At 36.3% G+C, this 22,777-nt stretch overlaps 3 protein-coding genes across 6 annotated transcripts; 2 read left to right on the top strand and 1 right to left on the bottom strand.

Annotated features, from left to right (window-relative positions):
• On the bottom strand, window positions 171-3,174 carry LOC18778566 (seipin-2). Its single transcript, XM_007214653.2, has 2 exons — window positions 1,822-3,174; window positions 171-967 (listed from the first exon to the last, which is right to left on the bottom strand). The coding sequence occupies exons 1-2, from the start codon at window positions 2,878-2,880 to the stop codon at window positions 479-481; spliced, it is 1,548 nt and encodes a 515-aa protein (XP_007214715.2). The 5' UTR covers window positions 2,881-3,174; the 3' UTR covers window positions 171-478.
• LOC18781442 (probable LRR receptor-like serine/threonine-protein kinase RFK1) lies at window positions 4,898-12,514 on the top strand. 2 transcript variants are annotated; one of them, XM_007213677.2, is made up of 24 exons: window positions 4,898-5,327; window positions 5,738-5,912; window positions 6,064-6,135; window positions 6,229-6,297; window positions 6,371-6,442; window positions 6,668-6,739; window positions 6,816-6,887; window positions 6,973-7,044; window positions 7,155-7,226; window positions 7,327-7,398; window positions 7,749-7,820; window positions 7,960-8,028; window positions 8,221-8,286; window positions 8,487-8,543; window positions 8,635-8,682; window positions 8,801-8,844; window positions 9,274-9,665; window positions 9,745-9,943; window positions 10,235-10,381; window positions 10,523-10,632; window positions 10,740-10,950; window positions 11,270-11,507; window positions 11,608-11,755; window positions 11,888-12,514. In XM_007213677.2, the coding sequence occupies exons 1-24, from the start codon at window positions 5,231-5,233 to the stop codon at window positions 12,233-12,235; spliced, it is 2,994 nt and encodes a 997-aa protein (XP_007213739.1). In that variant the 5' UTR covers window positions 4,898-5,230; the 3' UTR covers window positions 12,236-12,514. The 2 variants fall into 2 exon arrangements, with proteins under 2 accessions (XP_007213739.1, XP_020418358.1); XM_020562769.1 differs by having other exon boundaries at window positions 9,745-9,787.
• On the top strand, window positions 13,857-22,234 carry LOC18780480 (probable LRR receptor-like serine/threonine-protein kinase RFK1). 3 transcript variants are annotated; one of them, XM_020562774.1, is made up of 24 exons: window positions 13,857-14,200; window positions 14,800-14,965; window positions 15,491-15,562; window positions 15,667-15,735; window positions 15,814-15,885; window positions 16,120-16,191; window positions 16,314-16,385; window positions 16,488-16,559; window positions 16,694-16,765; window positions 16,873-16,944; window positions 17,045-17,116; window positions 17,212-17,280; window positions 17,636-17,701; window positions 17,936-17,998; window positions 18,096-18,143; window positions 18,263-18,306; window positions 18,738-19,126; window positions 19,200-19,395; window positions 20,028-20,174; window positions 20,317-20,432; window positions 20,535-20,745; window positions 21,017-21,251; window positions 21,384-21,534; window positions 21,645-22,234. In XM_020562774.1, exons 1-24 carry the CDS (start codon window positions 14,098-14,100, stop codon window positions 22,023-22,025), a joined length of 3,030 nt encoding a protein of 1,009 aa, XP_020418363.1. In that variant the 5' UTR covers window positions 13,857-14,097; the 3' UTR covers window positions 22,026-22,234. The 3 variants fall into 3 exon arrangements, with proteins under 3 accessions (XP_020418363.1, XP_020418365.1, XP_020418364.1); XM_020562775.1 differs by lacking the exon at window positions 13,857-14,200 and adding an exon at window positions 15,150-15,290 and having other exon boundaries at window positions 14,849-14,965; XM_020562776.1 differs by lacking the exon at window positions 14,800-14,965 and having other exon boundaries at window positions 14,090-14,200.

The following is a 22,777-nucleotide window of genomic DNA, read 5'->3' on the forward strand; positions in this document are numbered from 1 at the left end:
AGACAACAGTAGAGTGACCTGAAGCAGCAAAATGAAAACACGTTCTGATGCAGTGTTTGATTGTTATCACCTTTACTGTCATAATCTGAAGAGTTTCCAAGAACAGAGCTGTCAATCAATCTGGTTTCCACTGGTTATGTCTTGTGTCCTACAGAAAATTTCCTAAATTCCCAACCAATTTAAAATCATTTCATAAGCTTGCTAAATGAGCGAACTGAAGAGCAACATAATTCACTTGTACAACAGCTAAAACGCCAATGGCTAAATGAGTAAATATAGAATACAAGTGTTAAAAAAACACTTTTCCTCCAACACTTATAAGGAAAGAAGCGTTCCAACATGCGAAAAACATTATTTACAACGTGGTTATAAAAAAATGGGTGGAAAAATTTAAGTTAGAGACTATAGAATTGAATAGGTTAAATAGTGACAAAATATATCAAAGGTTTCCCTACTTCCATAGTTACCGGCATTTTCCCTACGAATTTCGTACTGGGAGGCTGCTTTGAGTGGCACTGCTGCTAACAGAACCAACCCTTGGTCTTGCTTTTGGAATAATTAATGGTCTGCAGCAGATTAGAGTAACGAGCATCTCCATCATAAACAACATCAAGCTCATCCATACAAATATAGATTTCTTCCAATTCCATATAAACCTTTTAAATAGCGGAAGTTCTGACTCAAGGGTCACCGATGCATCATATATTTGAGGAATACCGGCACCAGGCTGATATTCAGCACGTTGTTCAATTGTCAGCTTTAAGCAGGCAGTAGGAACTTCACCTTGGATAAACCCTCTGAACTTCAGATTCAGAGTTTGGGATTCCGAAACATAGCCGGCAACAAGAGGAACAACCTTAAGGAAAGTCAATAGAAGGCGGATAGGCTCGCTTTTGAATTGTAACATGCATGGATGGCTTGAACTGGCAAGGGTTTTACCATCGACAGACAGGAACTGTACCCTGACCTACATAAACAAAATGAACTTGGTCAAATAAACACTCATCAATATGAAAATGGAAACAAAGAATCATGATAGCAAAACCTTGTAACTATTTTAGAATCCATTGCAATAAGTACACAAAGAAATAGACAACAAAAATGAGACGGAAAAAGAACGATAAGCTTGAAGGAAATTCCCCTCTTTCGGGTTTCAATTACATTGCACAATGTGAAAAGTGGCTTGAGATCACACCATCCAGTTGCAAATATCACAATATGAAGTTATCTGCAGTATTTTATCACGTACTTATATTGCAACTTCATCATAGTCCTACTAAATTCAGCGTAAAAAAGATATTTAATTTGGACGCTCTTCTTGATGAATTGAAAATCAGATGTAAAACTTGGAAATAAATATACTAGCTCTTTTCTTTCCCATTGTGTCAACAACTCAACTTCCTTACTTCCCCTGATACCAGGAAAACATTTAACTGAGAACTAGATCTCCAAACATAAGAGCAGCATCACCAGATTTCTTTAGAAAAATCCATGCTTTAGATCCAACTGAAAGATTTACTAATTACTGTTCATATCACACAGTTTTCTGAGGTGCCTATGCCTTCTAAAATCAAGTGACAACTATCACATACAAATTAGGTCCATCCCGAACCTAAGATCCATATACCAGTATTATGTTCATCCCTTTACATTAGCAATCGGTCCGATTATTGTTTATGCAATAATTTGAGGACAAACTAAAGTCTATCATGAAACAGCTAACTTGAAAAAACCAAATTTATTATGCATTAACCAAACGACAAGACTCGTGATATTAGTCTGAAACAAGAAATAGAAATTCACATTTAGTAAATCAAGTACCTGAAAGACCCCAAGATTCCTGTTGTACTCTGATTCAGGCAATACGAATGAAACAGTGACCGCCACTTTATGACCACGAGGTATAGCTCGAAACCCGAAACTCTCCCCAGCCTGAACCTTTTCTTTACAATCCGCACCACAACTGGCACCGGCACACGACATTACCGGTACATAGGCCACCGGACTGTGCTTAGTGTAATCAAAGTTCAACATATCCTTCATGTGCATTGGCTCGGCCACGATGCTCCTCATCAAAACTCCACTAAACACAAGCGACGTGACCAAAAGACCACACAAAACGAAACAAACATAGCATGACCAAAACAAACCCCACCCACATCGCAATGCCACCTTCCAGACCGAGTTGTTGTCCTTCAACCACTGGAAAACCAGAGGACTCGCATACCCACCAGCCAATTTCCATAAATTTAACACCTCTGTGATCAAATACTCTCGGCCTCGACGCACAATTTGGAAGGGGTCGATGATAAGCATGTAAGAATGTTGCAAAATCCATATGGGAAATGTAAAGATGCTAATGAATAAGTTAATTTGGAGCCCAATTGCCTTGATTATCATCCCGGCCAAAAACACAAGAAGGTTAAACGAAGAGTCACCGAGTTGTGCGGCCGAGTCGGCCGAGTCACCAACTGGGTCGTCATTCCCGGCAGTAGTTACAGTCGAACCCTCGTTGTTCTGGTCACTCGGAACTTGCACTGAGCTGACTCCGTCCCGAGTCGACTGGGGCTCCTTCAAATTCCGGCGAAGCTTAAATTTTCTGGCTCTGATACTCAGCCTCGTGTCGTTGATCGAGTCAATTTCGGAGCTGAGAGTGGATTCTAAAGTGGAAGTCTTCGACTCGTCGCCGGAGATTGCTCGGCGAGATGATCGGCCGCGGAGGCTGGTGGCCTGAGAAGGTGTGGAGTCTGGGAAAGATAGTGTGGAGGGTGACGTGAACTGATCCGATTGATCGGTGGTGGAGGGGAAGTCGTCGAGGGCGTCGAAGAAAACGTCGTCGTCTTCTTCATTGTTTGAGGTGGGAGGTTCTGTAACTTCCATTGGCGATGTTGCGTGGGGCTGGAGTTGCGGCTCTCTGTTTCAGCTAATCATTTACACATACGAATAAAACGGTGCGTGTTGATCCTTTAAATTTATTTTTTTTGAGGTACAGATTTTTTATTTATTTTTAATTTCGTCAAGTTGTTACCTTTCAAGTTCCATGACTTCGGTGGCGTTTGGCAGCGCTTAATTTTTTAAAAAAGCAGCTTTAATAAAAATTTGGCATGGGTTGAGTGTTTGGTAAACATCAGGAATCCTGCTTTTTTTTTTTAAATTGCGGTCAATGATCGTTGTTTTTCCGAAGCCGTCTCTACTCAGCTTTTAAAAGTTGGTTCAAAAAAAAATTTAACCGGTTGTTTTAATGAACTTTTAACTTTCCCATAATACCCTCACTTATTTTACAAATTGACAGTCTTTTACCCCTTTTGTCTTCTCCATTTTGCGAACTCCATTTCCTTCATTTCCTTCTCTACTCTCTGACGCTGCTGGAACTCTCATTGTGGACATCAAAATATTAATTGGTAAGAAGATTGCCCACTCATCAGTAACTTAATTACAATTATGGTTTTTCGGTTTTCTACTTCTCAAACTTTCTGCCTCTAGAGTTTTCTCTGTCAAATTGGGGGTTTTTCTATTTGTTGCAGGTTCTAGGAAGAAGAGAGAAAACCAGAGTCGGAGGGAGAGAGAGGGTGATGAGTTTCATGTTCCACCTGAGTTTGTTGTTCTTGTTTTTGGTTTTGGGTGGAAAGATCCTGTTGCAGTAGTCCCAACTTTGGGGGGGCTTCAAGTACCCCCACTACAGCACTGTAAACCAGCTCAAATCTCCATGGCTGCAACCCAGAAATCTGTATTTTCACCATGGCTACTTTCTCCACTATGTTATCTCCCATTGCAAGAACACCAAAACATAAACCCAACATACAATTTTTCCCCTTTTCGGCCTCACCTACCCAAAAGTACTAAAAACAATTGGGGGAAACATATTAAAAGGAAAAAAAACTGGGGGAAACATGAGATATTTTTGGTTAGATGAAGGAATGAAGAAAAAAAACTTGTAAATGGTAGAAAGAGAAAAATTGAAGTGGAGAGATGGGCTGTGTTGGGTTTCCAATTGGTGTCGTTGGGTTAGCATTCAATATATAACAAAAGGCATTTACTTTTCTAAGAAGAGAGGAACATGTGTATAGTATAAATAAATAAAGAAAAAAAAATTATGTAGTGAAGTTTTTTTTAAGTAGAAAAAGAATGAAGAAGAAAAACAAATAGTTCCATTATTATGTCCTTTTTGGTCATTGTATATACTAAAAGCACTTCTTTTGGTAATTTTTTCAAATATAGTTTACCAAACGCCTAACTGTTTTTTTCACAACTGATTATTCTCGTAGCACAGCAGAAGCAGTTTTTTTTTAAAGCACAGCAATGCCAAACTAGCTCTTCGTCTGCTCAGTTTATCTACTTGTCTGTAATGGGCAGCCCACATGTCATATGAAAGTAGGCTAATTGAAGAACCCTAAGCTTGATGCTCAATGGGTCAAGTCCTCTGGTTCATGCATGTCTGCTTGATGAAATTACTAAAATCCGACATAAAGTCCACAAAAAGATCAATGAAATGCTAATTTGACATGTTATTAAATTCATCGCAACAATTTAATTTTAATGGATAATTGGAAAGACCGTATCTATGTTCATTTACGTTTTACTCTTTAAAGATCTGCTTAGTTTATAAAAATTCGGATTCGGAATGGGAAATCAAATGATATTAATTGTAGACTACTGCAAGAGTTTCAGAAGAATCCTAAAACTGCTTAATTTTCATCTGCCTGGGCAAAACTACAGTTGTAGCCCCTTTAAAAAGGAAAAGGTGAAGATTATTAGGCTAAAAGCATGCGTAAATAAAAAAAAGCAAAAAAGCAACTTTAAAACAGATATTTTATTTTCGGAATATTCTGATATTGTTGACAAATGTGTCACTCAATACAAGTTCATCTTTCTTTTTTCTTCTCTTTTCATATATTCATTTGTTTATATCTTGATTGTTATGAATGTTATCGAGTCTAACACATGTCCAATTACAACATTGAACTTTAGTTAGTCCTCTCCTAAGATGACAACAATCAATCAGTGCAGAGTTTCAAGAGCAGCATCAGATAGTTCTACTTGTCTCACAAAACCCACATCCCTCCTCAGATCCTCATAACTTTCAAAGATTGCTTTTACTCCTTGCATCAAATTGTGTTTCTTACCCAACTTGCATCATTGCACGAGCTTCCTTTTTTCACATCTGGGTGGGCCGATTGCATGCATTAGTTGCTATTGCAGAAACCCAATTACTACCATTTCCTAATTGTTGATGATGCTGGTTGGTAATGTCTTTGTTTGCTTCATTACTGCATTTAGTTGCTTCACACTGCTGGAACTTGCTGAATCTAAGTTGCCCCAAGAGGAAGGTGAGTGCTTATCTTTCTACTGTTGGCAATCCCTGGTTGTTTATGAGAAAATGTTACAAAGAAAGAAAGTCTTTATCTTGGTACATACAATGACTCATAAAAGTTGATTGGATTAGTTGGCCTGATCTTTTCATTTCATAATAAGAATGGGTAGTTTTCTTTTATCAATTTTCTATATTTCTTGGCAACCAAACCGAAAAGTGTGGTCTTTTGCATTTTAGAGTCATTCAATGAGCTAAGTTTAGTTCAACTTTTGCCCTGAAAACCGCTCATAACACAACTCACTGACTTCTTTGCTCTAGATCATTTGGTATTCTTGCGGTCTTGCCATTTGTGTTTTATATGCTCATCTCATTTTACTTTGATTTTCTATATGATGCTTATATGGTTTGAAAATGGATGCCTTTTAGTTGATGCCCTCCAACAAATTACCACCACAATGGGCGCAAAATATTGGAGGTTTAACAATGATGCTTGCCGAATTGAAATGGTGGGTGTAACGGAGAAGCCACCAAAGGGAGCCCAGAGCAACACTGATTGTGAATGCTACTTTGAGAACAACACTGTTTGTCATGTCGTAAAACTGTACGAGTCTTAACTTAGTTTTATATCGATTGTTCCATTTTGGCTTATGAAAATGCCTTCCATGTCACAAAGCTCTGTTTGTTTATGATTTGGCTATTTGTTATTAGTTTCTCTCTGCTTAATCTTTGATTATTTGTTTAACGTTTTGCAGAATGCTCAAGGGTTATAGTTTACCTGGTTTGCTTCCACCTCAACTGGTCAAGCTTCCTTACCTCAGAGAAATGTAAGAACTATCATATTTGATTTACACTATGCTCAAGATTTGGATGGGACATATCTTTATTTATTAATTAAAGTAACCTTTCTTTCCTTGTAGTGATTTTGCTTACAACTATCTCAATGGTACAATACCACCGGAATGGGCTTCAACGAAACTAACTTATATGTGAGCCTTTTGAATTTATGTAATGAAGTTTTAATTTAGTAGCTATGTATATTCATTAGTGACTTCTCTGCAGTTCTGTTCTGGTCAATCGCTTATCAGGACAAATTCCAAAGGAGCTAGGAAACATTACCACTCTGACATACCTGTACGTATGGCGATTTGGTTTATCTCAATTTTTAGGACTTGGACACTAATTGCGATTAAAGTTCTTGTGATCTTTGTGAAACTATACTAGGAGGGTCTCTAATTTCCTCGTTACATGCCTTGCTAACTGCTATCTGACCTCAGCTGGAAACAGAACTCTGTCAGGAGCCTTGATATCCTAGTGATGATACATCAACTTTATTTTCTTTTTTCTTTCATAAATCAGGAGCCTTGAATCAAACAAATTTTCTGGTATTCTTCCTATTGAGCTTGGGAACTTGATCAATTTGCAGACCTTGTAAGTCATCAAATCCTCACTTTCAGATGTCTGGCCTTGTGTGTTCATATTTACTTGCTGCATGTTGCAAATGTAGGATGCTTTCCTCCAATCAGCTGACTGGAAAATTACCAGAGGCGTTTTCTGGGATAAGAACTTTGACAGATTTGTAAGGTTTACTTATAAATTGTTTCTCTTTTATAACATTTATACTGTTTCTTGTGTCTAATCGGCAAAATTCTAATGCAATGTAGCCGAATAAATGATAACAACTTCAATGGAACACTCCCTGATTGGGTGCAGAACTGGAAACAACTCAGAAGATTGTAAGATCTTTATATTTATGTAAAAAAAATTATTTCCATTGCTTTTCGACTTTTTAAGACTTTTTAAGGGTTATTTCCACTAATCCTTCTAAAAACTTGTCTTGTTTAAGGGAAATGCATTCAAGTGGACTGGAGGGACCCATTCCATCAAATATTTCTCAATTGTACAATTTAAATGAGTTGTGAGTAATTGGACCCTCATTCTCCTCGGTAATCTTTTGAATGATCTTTCCTATGTATTTGATTAATAGTTTTTAACATCATGGGTATATCTTTGTGCAGGAGGATTAGTGATTTAAATGGGCCAATTCAGGAATTTCCTTTGCTGAGAAATATGACAGGCATAGTAAGATTGTATGTTGAGAGCTTCATCATTAAATACTTTTGAGTGTTTCATGTACATTTATAAACAGAACAAAGCACACACTAACATCCCACACCCATACACACAATCATGTTTTCCTACCTATTGTTACAACAAAATCCAATTGTTGACAAAAGCATATTATTGGGATTTGATTATTAGCCGATGGCTTTTGATCCAACAGTTAGTGAGCATTAATTGCGTGCTCATCGCTGAGTAGGAGATCATAATTGTATGTATACATATTTCTTTTTCCGTACAACTTATATGTACTGTTATTTTTCTTTCCAATAGCAGTAACTATGAGCTGTTTCATGCTAATTCGTTTAACTAATTCAAGGGTTTTGAGGAACTGCAACATTTTTGGGGAGATCCCTGCATATATCTGGTCCATGAAGAATCTGACGATGTTGTAAGTAATAAAAGTTGTATCAACTTTACTTTGGATGCTTGAATCACCCCAAACACATACAGACGTGTATATGTGCAGCAGTCTCCCACTCTACTGTTAGGATGGAGATTAATTGATTGTTATTGTGCAATTGTGATAGGGATGTCAGTTTTAACAAGTTAGTGGGTGAACTTTCATCCACAATAGGAGCTGAGCGTCTGAAATTTGTGTAAGTGTGAAATTCTTTAAAAAATTTATGCTATCAGTTGGGTGAAATTTCATCTATAACAGTTTTTTTTATATCTTAAAATCTTGCTTGTTGTCCAAGAACCATGTCATAGAAATGCAACCAAACTGATGAAGCCAGTATCTTTCTTGATAGACTTGATGTACAATACTAATACGGTATTGCTTTGATCAGCTTTTTGACTGGCAACCTGCTAAGTGGAAATGTGCCACAGTCAATCTTGCGAGATGGAAATAGTGTGTACGTCTGCTATTTGCAATGCTTTCTATTAACTTTGGATTCCTTTTTATATATTTATACTTTACTAAGTTCTAACTGCGGTGTCATGTGTGTCTACCATTGTATATTCTAATTTCTAAACATTTCCCCTTCTTATTATCAAATGACAGGTTCCTGTTATGCTTCAAAACTGACAGTTATTTTTTCTTTGCTTTCTGCAGTGATTTGTCATACAATAACTTCACGTTGAAAGGCCCACTGGATTGTCAAGATAACTTGTCAGAATAGAATCTAATATCTCTTTAGATTATTTTTCAGATTATGTGGTTTGAAGAAACTGATAGTTGTTTCATGGCATCTGTTTTTCAGGAATCTAAATCTGAACTTGTACCGGAGCTCTTCGAAGGAGAACAACTCGTAAGATCCTTCTTTAAGATTTACTCTTCGCTCTCTTCAATTTTTTTTTTTCAATTTATAATTATATATGGACAATGCTCCAAATTTGCTTATTTATCTTTGGTTCATTCTGTGACAGAATGGGAATTCTTCCATGCTTGAAGAATTTTAAGTGCTCACGATGTAAGTATACATCTTCTAGAGTTTGAATATTATGGAGTGCTATCTGACTAATTTGAGTTTCATTTGAATTATTTTACAATTAAAAAATTTAAGTGCACACATATAACTTCAGCAATTAAATCAAAAACTGATTACAGCAATGAAGATGTAAATTACAAACAGAAGAATGCGAGCTGAAATAAATAACAAAAAGGTTTAATGAATGACTGTAAAATGGTGTATTGAATGACTGTGACGATCTAGAAGTATAGCAAATGGATAGGGCGTTGCATAGGTATTTCGTTCACTCCTTTCACCATCTTTGGATTGTTGTGGAATTCCAAAGACCCTAAGCAAAATTGTACAAGATGACTTTTGCATCATGCTTAATGTTGTACTGCCTACCTCATATTTGTCCTCATTAAATTTTTTTTGTTTTATTTTGGATAGATTCAAAATGTATGCATGTTAATTGTGGTGGAGGTGACATAACGTTCAAGGACGAGAATAACACGAAGGTTTTGTATGAAGGAGATGGAGCAGTTGAAGGTGGTACTGCAAAATATTATAGAAATGACAGAAGTATGTGGGGATTTAGCAGCACTGGTGACTTCATGGATGACTACGATTTACAGAATACACGTTACTCTATATCTCTGGCATCTTCGAATCTCTCTGAATTATATACGACAGCACGCATATCTCCAATTTCACTTACTTATTTCTTCTATTGTTTAGAAAATGGGAGTTACACTATAACTCTCCATTTTGCGGAGATTAAGTTCACAAATGACAAAGGATACAGTAGTCTGGGGAGGCGTATTTTTGATATCTATGTTCAGGTACTTAGCTAGCACTAATCAAAATGCCAACCTTTATGTAATTGCAACTCGAAGATTTGATAAGACAACTTTTTCACAGGAAATATTGGTGTGGAAGGATTTCAATATTGAAGATGAGGCAGGTATGGCTCAAAAGAAGTTGGTTAAACAAGTACCTAATGTCAATGTGACAAGTAATGTCTTAGAGATCCGATTCTATTGGGCCGGAAAAGGGACAACGAGGACTCCTGAGAGAGGAGATTATGGTCCCCTTATATCAGCTATTTCTGTGGTTTCCTGTGAGTCAGTCTTGTCAACGTTCCTACATTTTCACTTTAGTACTATTATCTTAGATTGAGTTAAGATTTTTTGGGTCTAAAGATTATGTGAAGTTTGTGTAATTCAAACATCTAGAAACATATTGGGCTCGCCGCCCCTTATTAGCGAGTCCTGAATATGTTAATTCTTCACATTTCATGATTATTCCTATCTGAGCAAAACAAATGTCTATATAGTCAAGCATTATCTTCTTGTTTGCTCAAAACTTTTTTCTAGTGAATGTAACTTGTTTAGTTTATTCTTTTGGCCAGATCTTAAACCGTGTACAAATGGTGGAAATGCACGAACTATTTATATTGTTGCTGGTGTTGCCGTTGGGGCACTATGCCTAACACTCTTCATACTGGCTATCCTTTGGTGGAAAGGATTATTGCGAGGGAAAAGGGGGAGACAAAAAGGTGCATGTTACATTGAACATCCTATTCTCAAATTGATCATTTGCAGATTATCTATTAATTTGTATATAAGTTATTTGCCAAGAAAACTAAAATTAAAAATTATTTGGTATACTTTATATCCTTCTTGGACATATATTGTAGGACGAGATATGCAGACAGGGACGTTTACTTTGAAACAAATAAAAGTGGCCACTGATGACTTTGATCCTTCAAACAAGATTGGAGAAGGTGGTTTTGGTCCTGTCTACAAGGTAAGCCTGTTTTTCTTTGGCATATAGAACTTTGAAAGGAAGTCCTTTTCTCGCAAGACAAGTCTACATAGAAAAATTAAATTCTGAATTCTAAGGTTGGGATGCAGGGTCACTTACCTGATGGTTCTTTGGTAGCAGTTAAGCAGCTTTCATCCAACTCAAGGCAAGGAAACCGTGAATTTTTAAATGAGATGGGCATGATATCTTGTGTGCAACACCCAAATCTAGTGAAACTGCATGGATGCTGTATTGAAGGGGACCAACTATTGCTGGTGTACGAGTACATGGAAAACAATAGTCTTGCAGGCGCCTTATTTGGTACGATTACTGTCATTTGCTCAAACCTGAACTTTTATGACTTCAATAGAATTTGATCAAGTGCAGATCTGAATATACAAAACATATAAAGTTTGATTTGACAGAGCTTACTGGCCATATGAATTCTAACATTTCTGTTAGGGAAGTTCTTAGATCTGATTTTCAGTTTTTTCCTTGTACATTGTCCGTGTACTCTTGAGTACTTGAGTTACGTCATTATTATTACTATTTTTCATGCTTATGCTTTCTATGACTATTCAAAAGAGAATTAAAATTGATTTGAGATGAGTAATAAGCATTTTTGGCTGATGACATATAGGCCGGGAAAACCATCGGATTAAACTGGACTGGCCTACGAGGCTTAACATCTGTACTGGGATAGCAAGAGGTCTAGCTTTTCTACATGAAGAATCAAGACTCAAGATTGTTCACAGAGACATAAAAGCTACCAACGTGCTCCTGGATGGGGATTTGAACCCTAAAATATCTGACTTTGGATTGGCTAAGCTTGATGAAGAGGAGAAAACACACATTAGCACCAGGGTTGCTGGAACCATGTCAGTTGCCATTACATTTAGTTCTACACGTTTACATATCTTTGCGTAAATTTGAGTCTTTTTAATTGGAATAACAAAATTCCGGGATCTTAATTTGCAGAGGATATATGGCGCCAGAATATGCACTATGGGGTCGCTTGACCTATAAGGCAGATGTTTACAGCTTCGGAGTTGTTGTCTTGGAAGTCGTTAGCGGGAAGAAGAACAGTTATGCCCCAAGTGACAGTTGTGTCTGTCTCCTAGACTGGGTACCTTATAGCTTCCAATCATCACTCAAGCCATTGGATAAATATTGCTGTTTTTGTTTTTTTCTTCTGACAAGTAGTTTGTGTTAGTTATATATTAAGAAACTTGTTTATAAAGTGAAGCTTCTGTTGCAGGCCTGTCATTTGCAACAAACTGGAAACTTGAAGGAGCTGGTTGATGAAAGGTTAAGGTATGAAGTGAATGGTCAAGAAGCAGAAGTAATGGTTAAAGTTGGTCTGTTGTGCACAAATGCGTCTCCATCACTTAGGCCTACAATGTCCGAGGTGGTGAGCATGCTTGAAGGACGAACACCAGTCCCAGACGTTGCGGTCCCAGAAGCAAGTACGCATTTGATGTTCAAGGCTATGAGGGATGTCCATGACCGAAGTCAAAAACAGAGTTTAGGCGGAAGCCAATCCCAGAATGTGACAACTAATATTACATTTTGCTCTTCCTCTACCCCAGGCCATGATTTGAATTAAATCAACTTTAGCTTGATACGTGTAAGTTGTATTTTTTGTGTATAAAATAGCTTGATCATGAGTTTATTTGTACCCAAAAAAGTGTGGAGAGAGAGAGAGAGGGTGGCCTATCAGAAAAACGTTGTGGGCTTTGCCTAAAGCCTGGAAAAACTAAGTCATCATCCTTTCAAGTTTCAACGAAGTTTGGTGTGTGTGACAGTACCCATTGAATTGAAAGTCAAAAGATGTACGAAACGAAAGCAAGGAAAGAGAAAAAAAAAAAAACATGTATTATTAAAATAAATACAAATAATGTTAGAATACTTGAGAATATGTCATCAGCAAAATATAATTGTGGTCAACAAGAGCTTATTGGACCAGCTAGTAGCTTGTTACAATGAGAGCATAGATCTCCACATGTGCCCAGAATGCACTTCATTAATCAAAAATCACTCTCTGTCTGTCTATACTGATCGGGCAAATGAATAGTTGACATTTTTATTATCAAAGCTCGGAATGAGAAAAAGAGAAATGTAATTAAAATTTAAATATGAGACCAATTATATGCATACAAATACTCTTACTATTGAGCATCTATATTATTTGTTAGGTCGAGATTGATTCCACGCAACTTTGGTTTGATAATCTCAAGCTGTGAGCCGCCATCCATTGAATTTGGGTTATAAGCTTTTACCTAGATTAATAAGCAAGTAATCTAATTAACAACGTTGTTTGAATGACGAATAGTCGCTTTTGCCATGCACGTGATACTATAAGGATATGTAATTATAACACCAAGTTGCTTGCCATATATCTTTCATTGCATGGAATCATATTATAATTTGGGATTTATAATTTTCTCAACAACGATTAAGTAGCAAATAAAAACCTCTTAATTTTGTCTTCGTTTAATCTAGAATTCAAGATAACCCTTGCTAATCAGTAATTGCTAGTGCTTAACATTAAATTATGTTATCCAACAAAAAAAAAAAAACATTAAATTATGTTCGAGAATATCAGGATTTTTTTTTTTTTTTTTTGGGTTTCAAAATATTAGGATAAATGTACCGACATTTAGATAAAAACAAAAACAAAACAAAAATTATTATAAAAAAGAAAAATAATTTCTGGAATATTTTGGGGCTAGTCAAATAGTGACATTACGTGGCTTGACGCGCGTGGAATTAATACGGTGCCTTACATTGGGGCCTCGCTGTCCCTGTCTTGTTCTGAAACCAGGAGCCTGTCCTTTCGGCCCGAATATAAATATTAATCCAAACAACTTGCTTATTTATTTATCTTATTTTCTCACTACTTTTAGCAGGGCACCTTTATTTTTTAAGTAATTGTGTGTCAAAGTGAAATACATGTTTGGAAAATAAGAAGAAGTTGTTATTGACATTTCAAAATAATAATTGTGTAATTTTTTTTCTTCGAGTAAATAAAAATAAAGGAAATAGAAAACAATTCCCTGAAAATAACAGATCATAAATCATGATGATAAGATTTAAATTTGGATTTGCATGGCATGATGATGGTCAATAAATATTTTACTAAAAAATTAAAGAAGAGCAATCAAAATTGAATTATTGGGGGAAAAACAAAAAAAGGTCCAACCTTGGGTTGTCCACGTACGCAGCCACAGCCTCAGCCCAGTGGTTTCCAAAGCAGTTCAAACATTGCTTTTACTTGCAGTCACTTGTCGAAATTTTAAAGCATTGCATTCTGTCAAATGTCAACTACATGCATTGCTGACTAGCCTGGCTTCTTCAAAGCTCAAATTGAGAAGCTGTCAGCTAGAATATCATATCATATCAGTGGCTGCACACCACTGTTCCTTCGCAAGCCAAGAGTTTTGTTCCAAATCTTGAATCTTTATCACCATGGTGGCTAAGAGCAGTAGCCTCTTTGTTTTATTGGTTACTGTGCTAAGCTGCAGCTTCAGCTCGGTGAGGTTTGCAGAGTCCAAGGTGCCCCAAGATGAAAGTAAGAGCTAATACCTTACTTTATTGCTTAGAACTTCAATTGGGTTGCTGAAAGTTTGAATCTTGGGATGTTGTTGCACTCTGTATCAGCACAAATGTTTGCATACTACACACAGGAACACACTTAGTTTTTGTTCTTTAGTAATCAGAATCAACCATTTTTGTTTATTTTCTTCTTAGATTTTCTCAGTGAACAAATGGGTAATTGGCCCTCTCCTCTCTTAACTAACTGCTTTTGAGTTCTTGACTTGCGCATTAAGTTCTGGTATTTTGGGACTGGTTCTAATAAGTCTCCTTTAGAGGTATCTGCAATGTTAATTGGAGCGTAGCCACCGAATTTTGACAAGGTCATTGGTTTTTCAAGGGATTTCTCTTACCTTGAGCATTCAGTTTTTCAGTTTTTTGCATGGTCAGTTTAATTTCCTTTTATGTGATGGTCGGTTTAATTTCCCTCTTCTGGTTTCCAAATACAACCAAACATTACTTTTTGAAAGAGGAGCCACTTGATAATTAAATTATTTGCCAATCTCTGTATATAACAAGTTGATTATTTCCTTGAATCCATGTGCTGATTATGTGACGTTTTTTCATGATGGATAGTTGATGCTCTCCAAGAAATAACTAGTACGATGGGTGCGAAGTTTTGGAAGTTTAATGGTGATTCTTGCAAAATTGAAATGGTTGGGGTAACAGCAGATCCGCCAAAAGGATCTGAGACTGGCATAAGTTGTGACTGCAACAGCACTGTCTGTCATGTCGTAACGTTGTATGGTTCCCTCTTCTTATATTTATTTACCAGGAAAAAAGAAAATAAAATAAAAGAAGAGAGGGTTTTATGCCTGATATCTATATATTTAGGGTAAACTATACTAACCTCACCTGGGGCTAGGTGAAGTACAAGAATCCTCCTTGCATTGCTGGAACTTACTTTGACCGTCCTTGTCTAATAGGTGCTAGAAGAAGTTTTGATATCAGAGGATGGGGTAGGTGCCAAGGATGGTTGGGCTTTGGAGGTAGATGTTCTCAGTTTTGCACCTAATGTTAAAATTGCGGACGGTTATCTTGATGTTCTTCACCTTAATCTCCAGGAGGTTAGTGTAGTTTGCCCCAGATTATTATTGCTGTAGGAAGGTTTTTCACAGACAGAGCATAACTCTAATTCTTAACCCAATAGTTCTAATTGAAGATCCACTAATCATTAATTTCCAAGCAACCTGTGTTATGATTATTCTGTTTCCTTACAACATTACTCTCTGCTTAGCACTCGAATTTATAATTTTCAATCTGACAGAGCTCTCAAGCGTTATAGTCTACCTGGCATGCTTCCACCTCAACTGGTCAAACTTCCTTACCTTAAAGAAATGTAAGATCATTTTGTATTCAAGAATAATGACTGATGATTTTGTTCTATAAAATTTATTTATACTGAAATGCACTTTACATTTTTTATCCTTCCTCTTTGTGTAGTGATTTGTCTCTCAATTATCTTAATGGTACAATACCAGGAGAATGGGGTGCAATGCAATTAACAAAAATGTGAGTTCTTCTCAGCTTTTGTGATTGTATTGTTGATTTCGTAGTTCATGTTGTAAAGTAATTAGAAAATCTATGCAGCTCTCTTCTTGTAAATCGCTTATCAGGGGAGATTCCAAAGGAGTTGGGAAATATTACTACTCTCACATACCTGTAAGTGTTAAAATTATGGTTTGTCTTGGCAATTTATCAGTTGAGTCATGGAATTATGGTATGATTGAGGAAATATGTGAAACAAGATTGGCAGGGTCTTTTCCCTTCTCCTTGAAAACTTTTTTATATTTGCATCCATTGGCGGGGATCAGTTTTTTCACTCCTCCACTGTGATTCTGTCATTCTCTCTTTCTAATCTCAATATTATTTCCTTTTCCTTTTTCAAACAATCAGGACTCTTGAAGCAAATCAGTTCTCTGGAGTTGTTCCTCCTGAGCTTGGGAATTTAATCAACTTGGGAACTCTGTAATGCAATTTTCTTTCGGGAAATTTTGATTCTTGATTTTTCTCTACACTGTAAACACATTTGGGAATGATGAATGATAGGTAAAAATTGATGGATCATTGCTTTGGTATTGGAATTGCAGGATGTTGTCCTCCAATCGTTTGACCGGAAAGTTACCAGTGGCATTGGCTAGGCTAAGAAATTTAACAGACTTGTAAGTTTTTACTGCACTTGTTTTTTTTTTTTTAAATTTTTTATTGTAATGCATAAAACAAGTTTACATGTCAAATTGATTCCATACTCTTGTCTAATGCAGTAGAATAAACGATAATAACTTCAATGGAACGATACCTGATTTCATACAGAATTGGGAAAAACTTGAGAGATTGTAAGATATTTTTTTTCTTTTGACAGAATTTCGACCTACATTTCAAGTTATTATAGATGACCCAAATTATTTCATTCTTATTTATTTCTAATTTTTATTATTTTTTCTTTATATGTATATTTGGATGATTGAAGAGAAATGCATGCAAGTGGGCTTCAGGGACCCATCCCCTCCAACATATCTCTTTTGAGTAATTTACAAGAGTTGTGAGTAAAAGGCCTTTTCAAGTTTTCTTTCTAGCTGTATGTATTTATTAGATTACTTGTCCCTATTTTTTTTGCTTTTCATTTTGTGGTTCCATATCTATATATAGGAGGATTAGCGATATAAAGGGGCCACAGCAAGGTTTTCCTACGTTGACAAACATGACAGGCCTAGTGAGATTGTACGTTGAGTATTTGGTCATCAAATATTCTTAAGGCATTATTATTTATATTTTACTTTTGATGGTGGTTTGTCTAATGCTATTCAGTTGTGTATTTTAGGGTTCTCAGAAACTGCAACATTTCTGGGGAGATTCCTCCATACATCTGGACGATACAAAACCTGGAAATGTTGTAAGTAAACCTTGTGAAGTAGGATACTGATTGTATTGTTGTATTATGACTGTGAATGCAGGTTGATTATATCTTTTGTATTGTGATTGTGATAGGGATGTCAGTTTTAACAAGTTAGTAGGGGAAGTTCCAGACACTATAAACTTAGAGCGTTTGAGATTCCTGTAAGTATAACCTTGTGATTCATTTAATTATGGCGCATTCAGATTTGAAGTATGGTAATTTACTTATCCCTTTAATTATAAACTACAAAGGTCCATTGCTTGTGATTCTTCTTCCCTAAAAGTTTCTGGGAAATGCTGGACATATTACTGGATAAAGAAGGGACTAAATTTCTGTGACACAAACATGGGCACGTGAATGCCTATATAATTTAAGATTTTTTAATTATATTGGGATCGAAATGCAAGCTTATATCTTTAGGTTGGTGTGTGCTTAATTCCCCTCCCCTTTTTATTTAATAATCTAGTATTGAATATTGATGTAGCATTCTGAAAAATCTTATATTTCTTTCTATAGGATTTTAACTGGAAACTCTCTGAGTGGAAGTGTACCTGGCTCAATCTTCAAGGATGGAAGTAATGTGTATGTGTAATTCTTGTCTTCAATGCTTCTTATTATTTATTTTTTTCTTTTGATATAATTGCAATTTACCTTTTCCTTGTATGCTTCTCATGTGTATCCAAGATCTGTCTCATGTATGTATTATTACTAATGGAATTCTGGAAGCTAACAATTTGAGGATCAATACAATGGACACACATCATTTCTGGCTTATGTTTGTTTCTCCCTAAAGAGAGTGACCTTTCCTGCATGCAGTGATCTTTCATACAATAACTTTACATGGCAAGGCCCTGAGCAACGTACTTGTCAGGACAACATGTGAGAAATACTGTTCTAGTAGCTATTCATGTATTATGCCGATTTTATATGGATACTAACTAATGGTTGTTTCACCTTTTTCCTTTTTTTTCAATAGCAATCTAAACCTGAACTTGTTTCGAAGCTCTTCAACAGAGAACAACTTGTAAGATTGTCTTTCTCTGTCTTGCTTTCTTTTTGTTGCATTACAGTGAGAAAAGATGTTCATATATACACATGGCGTACATTCCATGTTAATGTATGTTTTTCACTCAATTATGACAGAAGGAGAGGTCTTCCATGCTTGAAGGATCTCAACTGCCCACGCTGTAAGGATATATTCTAATCGGCTTAAATAATATGCAATGCTATACAGTTTATTTATGTTTCAGTACATGTATTGGAATTTCTACTTCTACTTGAAATGGTGTAATCTCCTTTATTATTATTTTTTTCATAGAAGATGCATGTTTCAGTTAGTTTGATCATGAAGCAATATCAGCTTGTTGCAGAAGAAAATTGTAAATGATAAAGATTGCTACACCCAAAAAAGTAAATTCTTCGGATTTTAAAGTCTTTGTTTCAGAGAAAAAATAAAATGAAAAAGAATTTGAGTGAAGTTTGAAACTCGCTGTGCCTGAAAATGTTCAGAGAGAATACCATGATATTCAAAAGTTTTATATCTGAATACTCTTGTCAATTAGTAATTGTTGCTTTCATATTCTCTCACTTATATTTTTATTTTTATCCATTATTCCAGATTCAACTTGTTTACATGTTAATTGTGGTGGAAATGACGTCACCATCAAAGAAAATAAAGGAAACGTTGTGTATGAAGGAGACGGAGGAGTTGAAGGTGGTGCTGCAGAGTATTTCTTAAATGGTGATTATTTTTGGGGATTTAGTAGCACTGGAGACTTCATGGATGACAACGATTTCCAAAATACACGTTACTCTGTATCTCTGGCATCTTCAAATCTCTCTGATTTATACACGACAGCACGCATATCCCCAATTTCAATCACATATTTCCATTATTGCTTAGAAAATGGTGACTATACTGTAAGTCTTCACTTTGCGGAGATACAGTTTACAAATGACCAAACATATACGAGTCTTGGCAGACGCGTATTTGATATCTATGTTCAGGTAATTAATCACTTTGTTAGAAACGTATATTATGAAGTTGCAAATAGGTGTAATGTGAAGCGCTTTGTCTCAGGAAGAAGTATTGCGAAAGGATTTCAATATTGAAGATGAGGCAAAGATGGCTCAAAAGCCTGTAATACTAGAACATAATGTCAGTGTAACAAATAATATCTTAGAGATCCGATTCTATTTTGCTGGTAAAGGGACAACAAGAATCCCTGACAGAGGAGTCTATGGTCCCCTTATCTCTGCTATTTCTGTGAAATCTGGTGAGTTCGCTGGATGCGATCTTCTTCTTTACCTTATTGTAAAGCACTCATAATAAGGTATGCTTGGGATAAAGCTTGGATCACAATTTTTTCTGTTTTCAACATCTGTTTCTCAGCCCGGCCATACTTGGTTTGGCTCAGACAGAGTTTTGAGGCCTAACATTAGACACAACATGGGAACCTAGTTCAGGAAGCAGGCTAGTTTAGGAACTGGTGGTATGATGATGGTACCTATGTATTATGCGTCTGCTGCTTTTTCTTTTCCCTTAATGCTAATTAGGATATTTTGTTTTTCTACCGACATAGAGTCTGATTTTAGTGGTAGTTTGTGCTAAAGTTTTAATTCTGTAACTTATCTGCGGCAAGAGCAAAGCTATTTTATGTGCGTTCCTATGAATGGAATGGATTTAATGTATGTAAAAAATGACTTTGCTTTTAATCCTGATATGAAGGGTTTCTAATAAAGGCTCAAATGCACACTTCCCAACCTCTTTTAAAATTTTGTTTATCGAATTTGGAAAATTTATGTTCACTTCAGCCTTTGAAAACAACGTGTTCCTGGACAAGAGTTTCTTGTCCTTTTTTCCTTTTATGTTATTCCAGTTAGTTAATTGATTTGTTCTTTTGAGCAGATTCCAAAGATTGCTCAAATGGTGAAAGCAAGGGAACTGCTCACATTGTTGCTGGAGCTGTAGTAGGAGCATTTGGCCTAGTGTTTGTTATATTAGGAATCCTTTGGTGGAAAGGATACATGCCAGGCAAAAGGGGGAGAAAGAAAGGTGCGTCAGATTCATTGGTTCCTACTGATAGTTTTCACAAGTATATGAAATGAAGGAAATTTTTTTTTTAACAATTGCACTCTTTGATTGCTCAAGCAATGATGAATAACACTCAATACTCTTCTGATGCCTCCTTGGACAGATAGAGGACTTGATGGGCAGACAGGGACTTTTACCTTAAAACAATTAAAAGCTGCCACTAATGACTTCGATTCTGCTAACAAAATCGGAGAAGGTGGTTTTGGTCCTGTGTACAAGGTACTTTAGCTATCTGTACGTTGAATCTTTTCCATGTTTTTTTTTAAAGATTTCCCTGTTTTACGTTTACGTACATACTTCTGAACATGGGTTGGGATGCAGGGTCAATTGCCTGATGGTACAGTGATAGCCGTTAAGCAGCTTTCATCTAAGTCAAGGCAGGGAAATCGTGAATTCTTAAATGAGATGGGCATGATTTCTTGTTTCCAGCACCCAAATCTTGTTAAGCTTCATGGATGTTGTATTGATGGAGGTCAGCTATTGCTGGTCTATGAGTACATGGAAAACAATAACCTTGCACGAGCATTGCTTGGTGAGTATGATGTCAATTACTTAACTGTATAAGTGCGGAAACCAATTAAGATGTAACTGATCATGATCTAAAGTGTATAATTTTGAGTTGGTTTTTATCCTTTTCTTTATTTATATCCTTGGATGGGTTATACTGATTTCTAGGTTTCTTCTAGCATACTCCCTGAGTACTACTTGCGTTCCATTTTGTTTTGGAATTTCTTTCACACAATTTATTTATAGTTGAAAATAAAGTTTGAGCGAGCAGTATTTTCTTTGACAAACTTTTGTAGGTAGAGAAAATCATCTTAAACTGGACTGGCCAACAAGGCGTAATATATGTATTGGGATAGCAAGAGGACTAGCTTTTCTCCATGAAGAATCTGTACTTAAAATTGTTCACCGAGACATCAAAGCTACTAATGTGCTGCTTGATCGGGACTTGAACGCCAAAATATCTGACTTTGGATTAGCAAAGCTTGATGAAGAGGAGAAGACGCACATGAGCACCCGAGTTGCTGGGACAATGTCAGTTCCACTTTCCATGTCCTTGTTTACACTGACTACTTGATATACTTGCAACAAAGTCTAGCTAAATTGGTGATCTATTTTTTTTTTTTTTTGGGTTGAATAATAAGATTTTGGGATCTTGATTTGCAGAGGATACATGGCACCAGAATATGCATTATGGGGTCACCTGACGTACAAAGCAGATGTTTACAGTTTTGGAGTAGTGGCCTTGGAAATTATTAGTGGGAAGAACAACAATAATTATATCCCAAGTGATGACTGGGTTTGCCTTTTAGATTGGGTACTGTTACCATTCCCTCTAGCTCTTTGATCCATTTTGACATCCATCTTGTCACATCTGGTTGTTCTCATTGTTACTAATTCAGTGAGAACTACAATAAACATTTGCAGGCTTGTCATTTGCAACAAACTGGAAACTTGTTGGAGCTAGTTGATGAGAAGTTAGGGTCTGAGTTTGACCAAAAAGAAGCAGAGATCATGGTTAAAGTGGCTCTGATTTGTACAAATGCCTCTGCATCACTTAGGCCTAGCATGTCCGAGGTGGTGAGCATGCTTGAAGGACAAACCCCTGTTCCTGACGTGATCCCAGAACCAAGTACCTATATAGAAGATTTGAGGTTCAAGGCCATGAGAGACCTCCACCGGCAGAGGCAAGATCATAGTTTAAGTATCAGTCGAACACAGCATTCAACTACGGTCCACACATTCGAGTCTACCTCTACGTCCGGCCTTGAATTCTCTGAAATCAATCCAGACTCAACACCCTCTTGACAGTTGTGGACATTCTGGTTCTATAGTAGCACGTATGTTGTTTGTAGTCTTCGGAAACGCATATGCAGTTTAGCTGTGTCCATATTTTCTTTTCTGTACATATTTTGTTCAATTTTCTATTAGCTTTATTCGTTCCATGTTTATCTCTGCAAACAACAATAATAACAATATCAATATTATTCAATTGAAGATTCAATTTAATTTGTTCACTGGTTTTCCTCACCAAAGACTCAATAATTTCTGCTGTAAATTTCTACAAATTAATAGAAACGTGGAAACTGTAACTGCAATATTTTGAAATTTTATTTCAGCCGCCGACAATATATTACATAAAGTAATAGACCAAGCTTCTTTCTTTTTTTCACTAACATTAAAAACGTTGCGTCTGGAAATGTAGAGCTTTTTTGTGGACAGAAATGTAGAGCTTTTTTTGTAGCTTTTTTTGCAGACAGAAATGTAGAGCTGTCGGTGCATTAACTACACTAACCCTATGAATTAATTATACGTAATATTGTCGGGTCTTTATACAATTGACCACTCATTATTTTTCTGGTGATTTTTCAAAAGATAAGGTTTGTCATGCAGAACCGGTGCATTTAACAGTGTTTTTTTTGTTTTTTAATGTGGATAACCTTGCTATCTTCAATCAATAATGCAATTATGCAGCTAGTTGCTAGTTGACTCGTGGCATCACAAGACTAACCCTATGAATTAATTATACGTAATATTGTCGGGTCTTTATACAATTGACC

This window comes from Prunus persica, chromosome G4 (genome assembly GCF_000346465.2).
Source record: "Prunus persica cultivar Lovell chromosome G4, Prunus_persica_NCBIv2, whole genome shotgun sequence".
NCBI classification, from domain to species: domain Eukaryota; kingdom Viridiplantae; phylum Streptophyta; class Magnoliopsida; order Rosales; family Rosaceae; genus Prunus; species Prunus persica.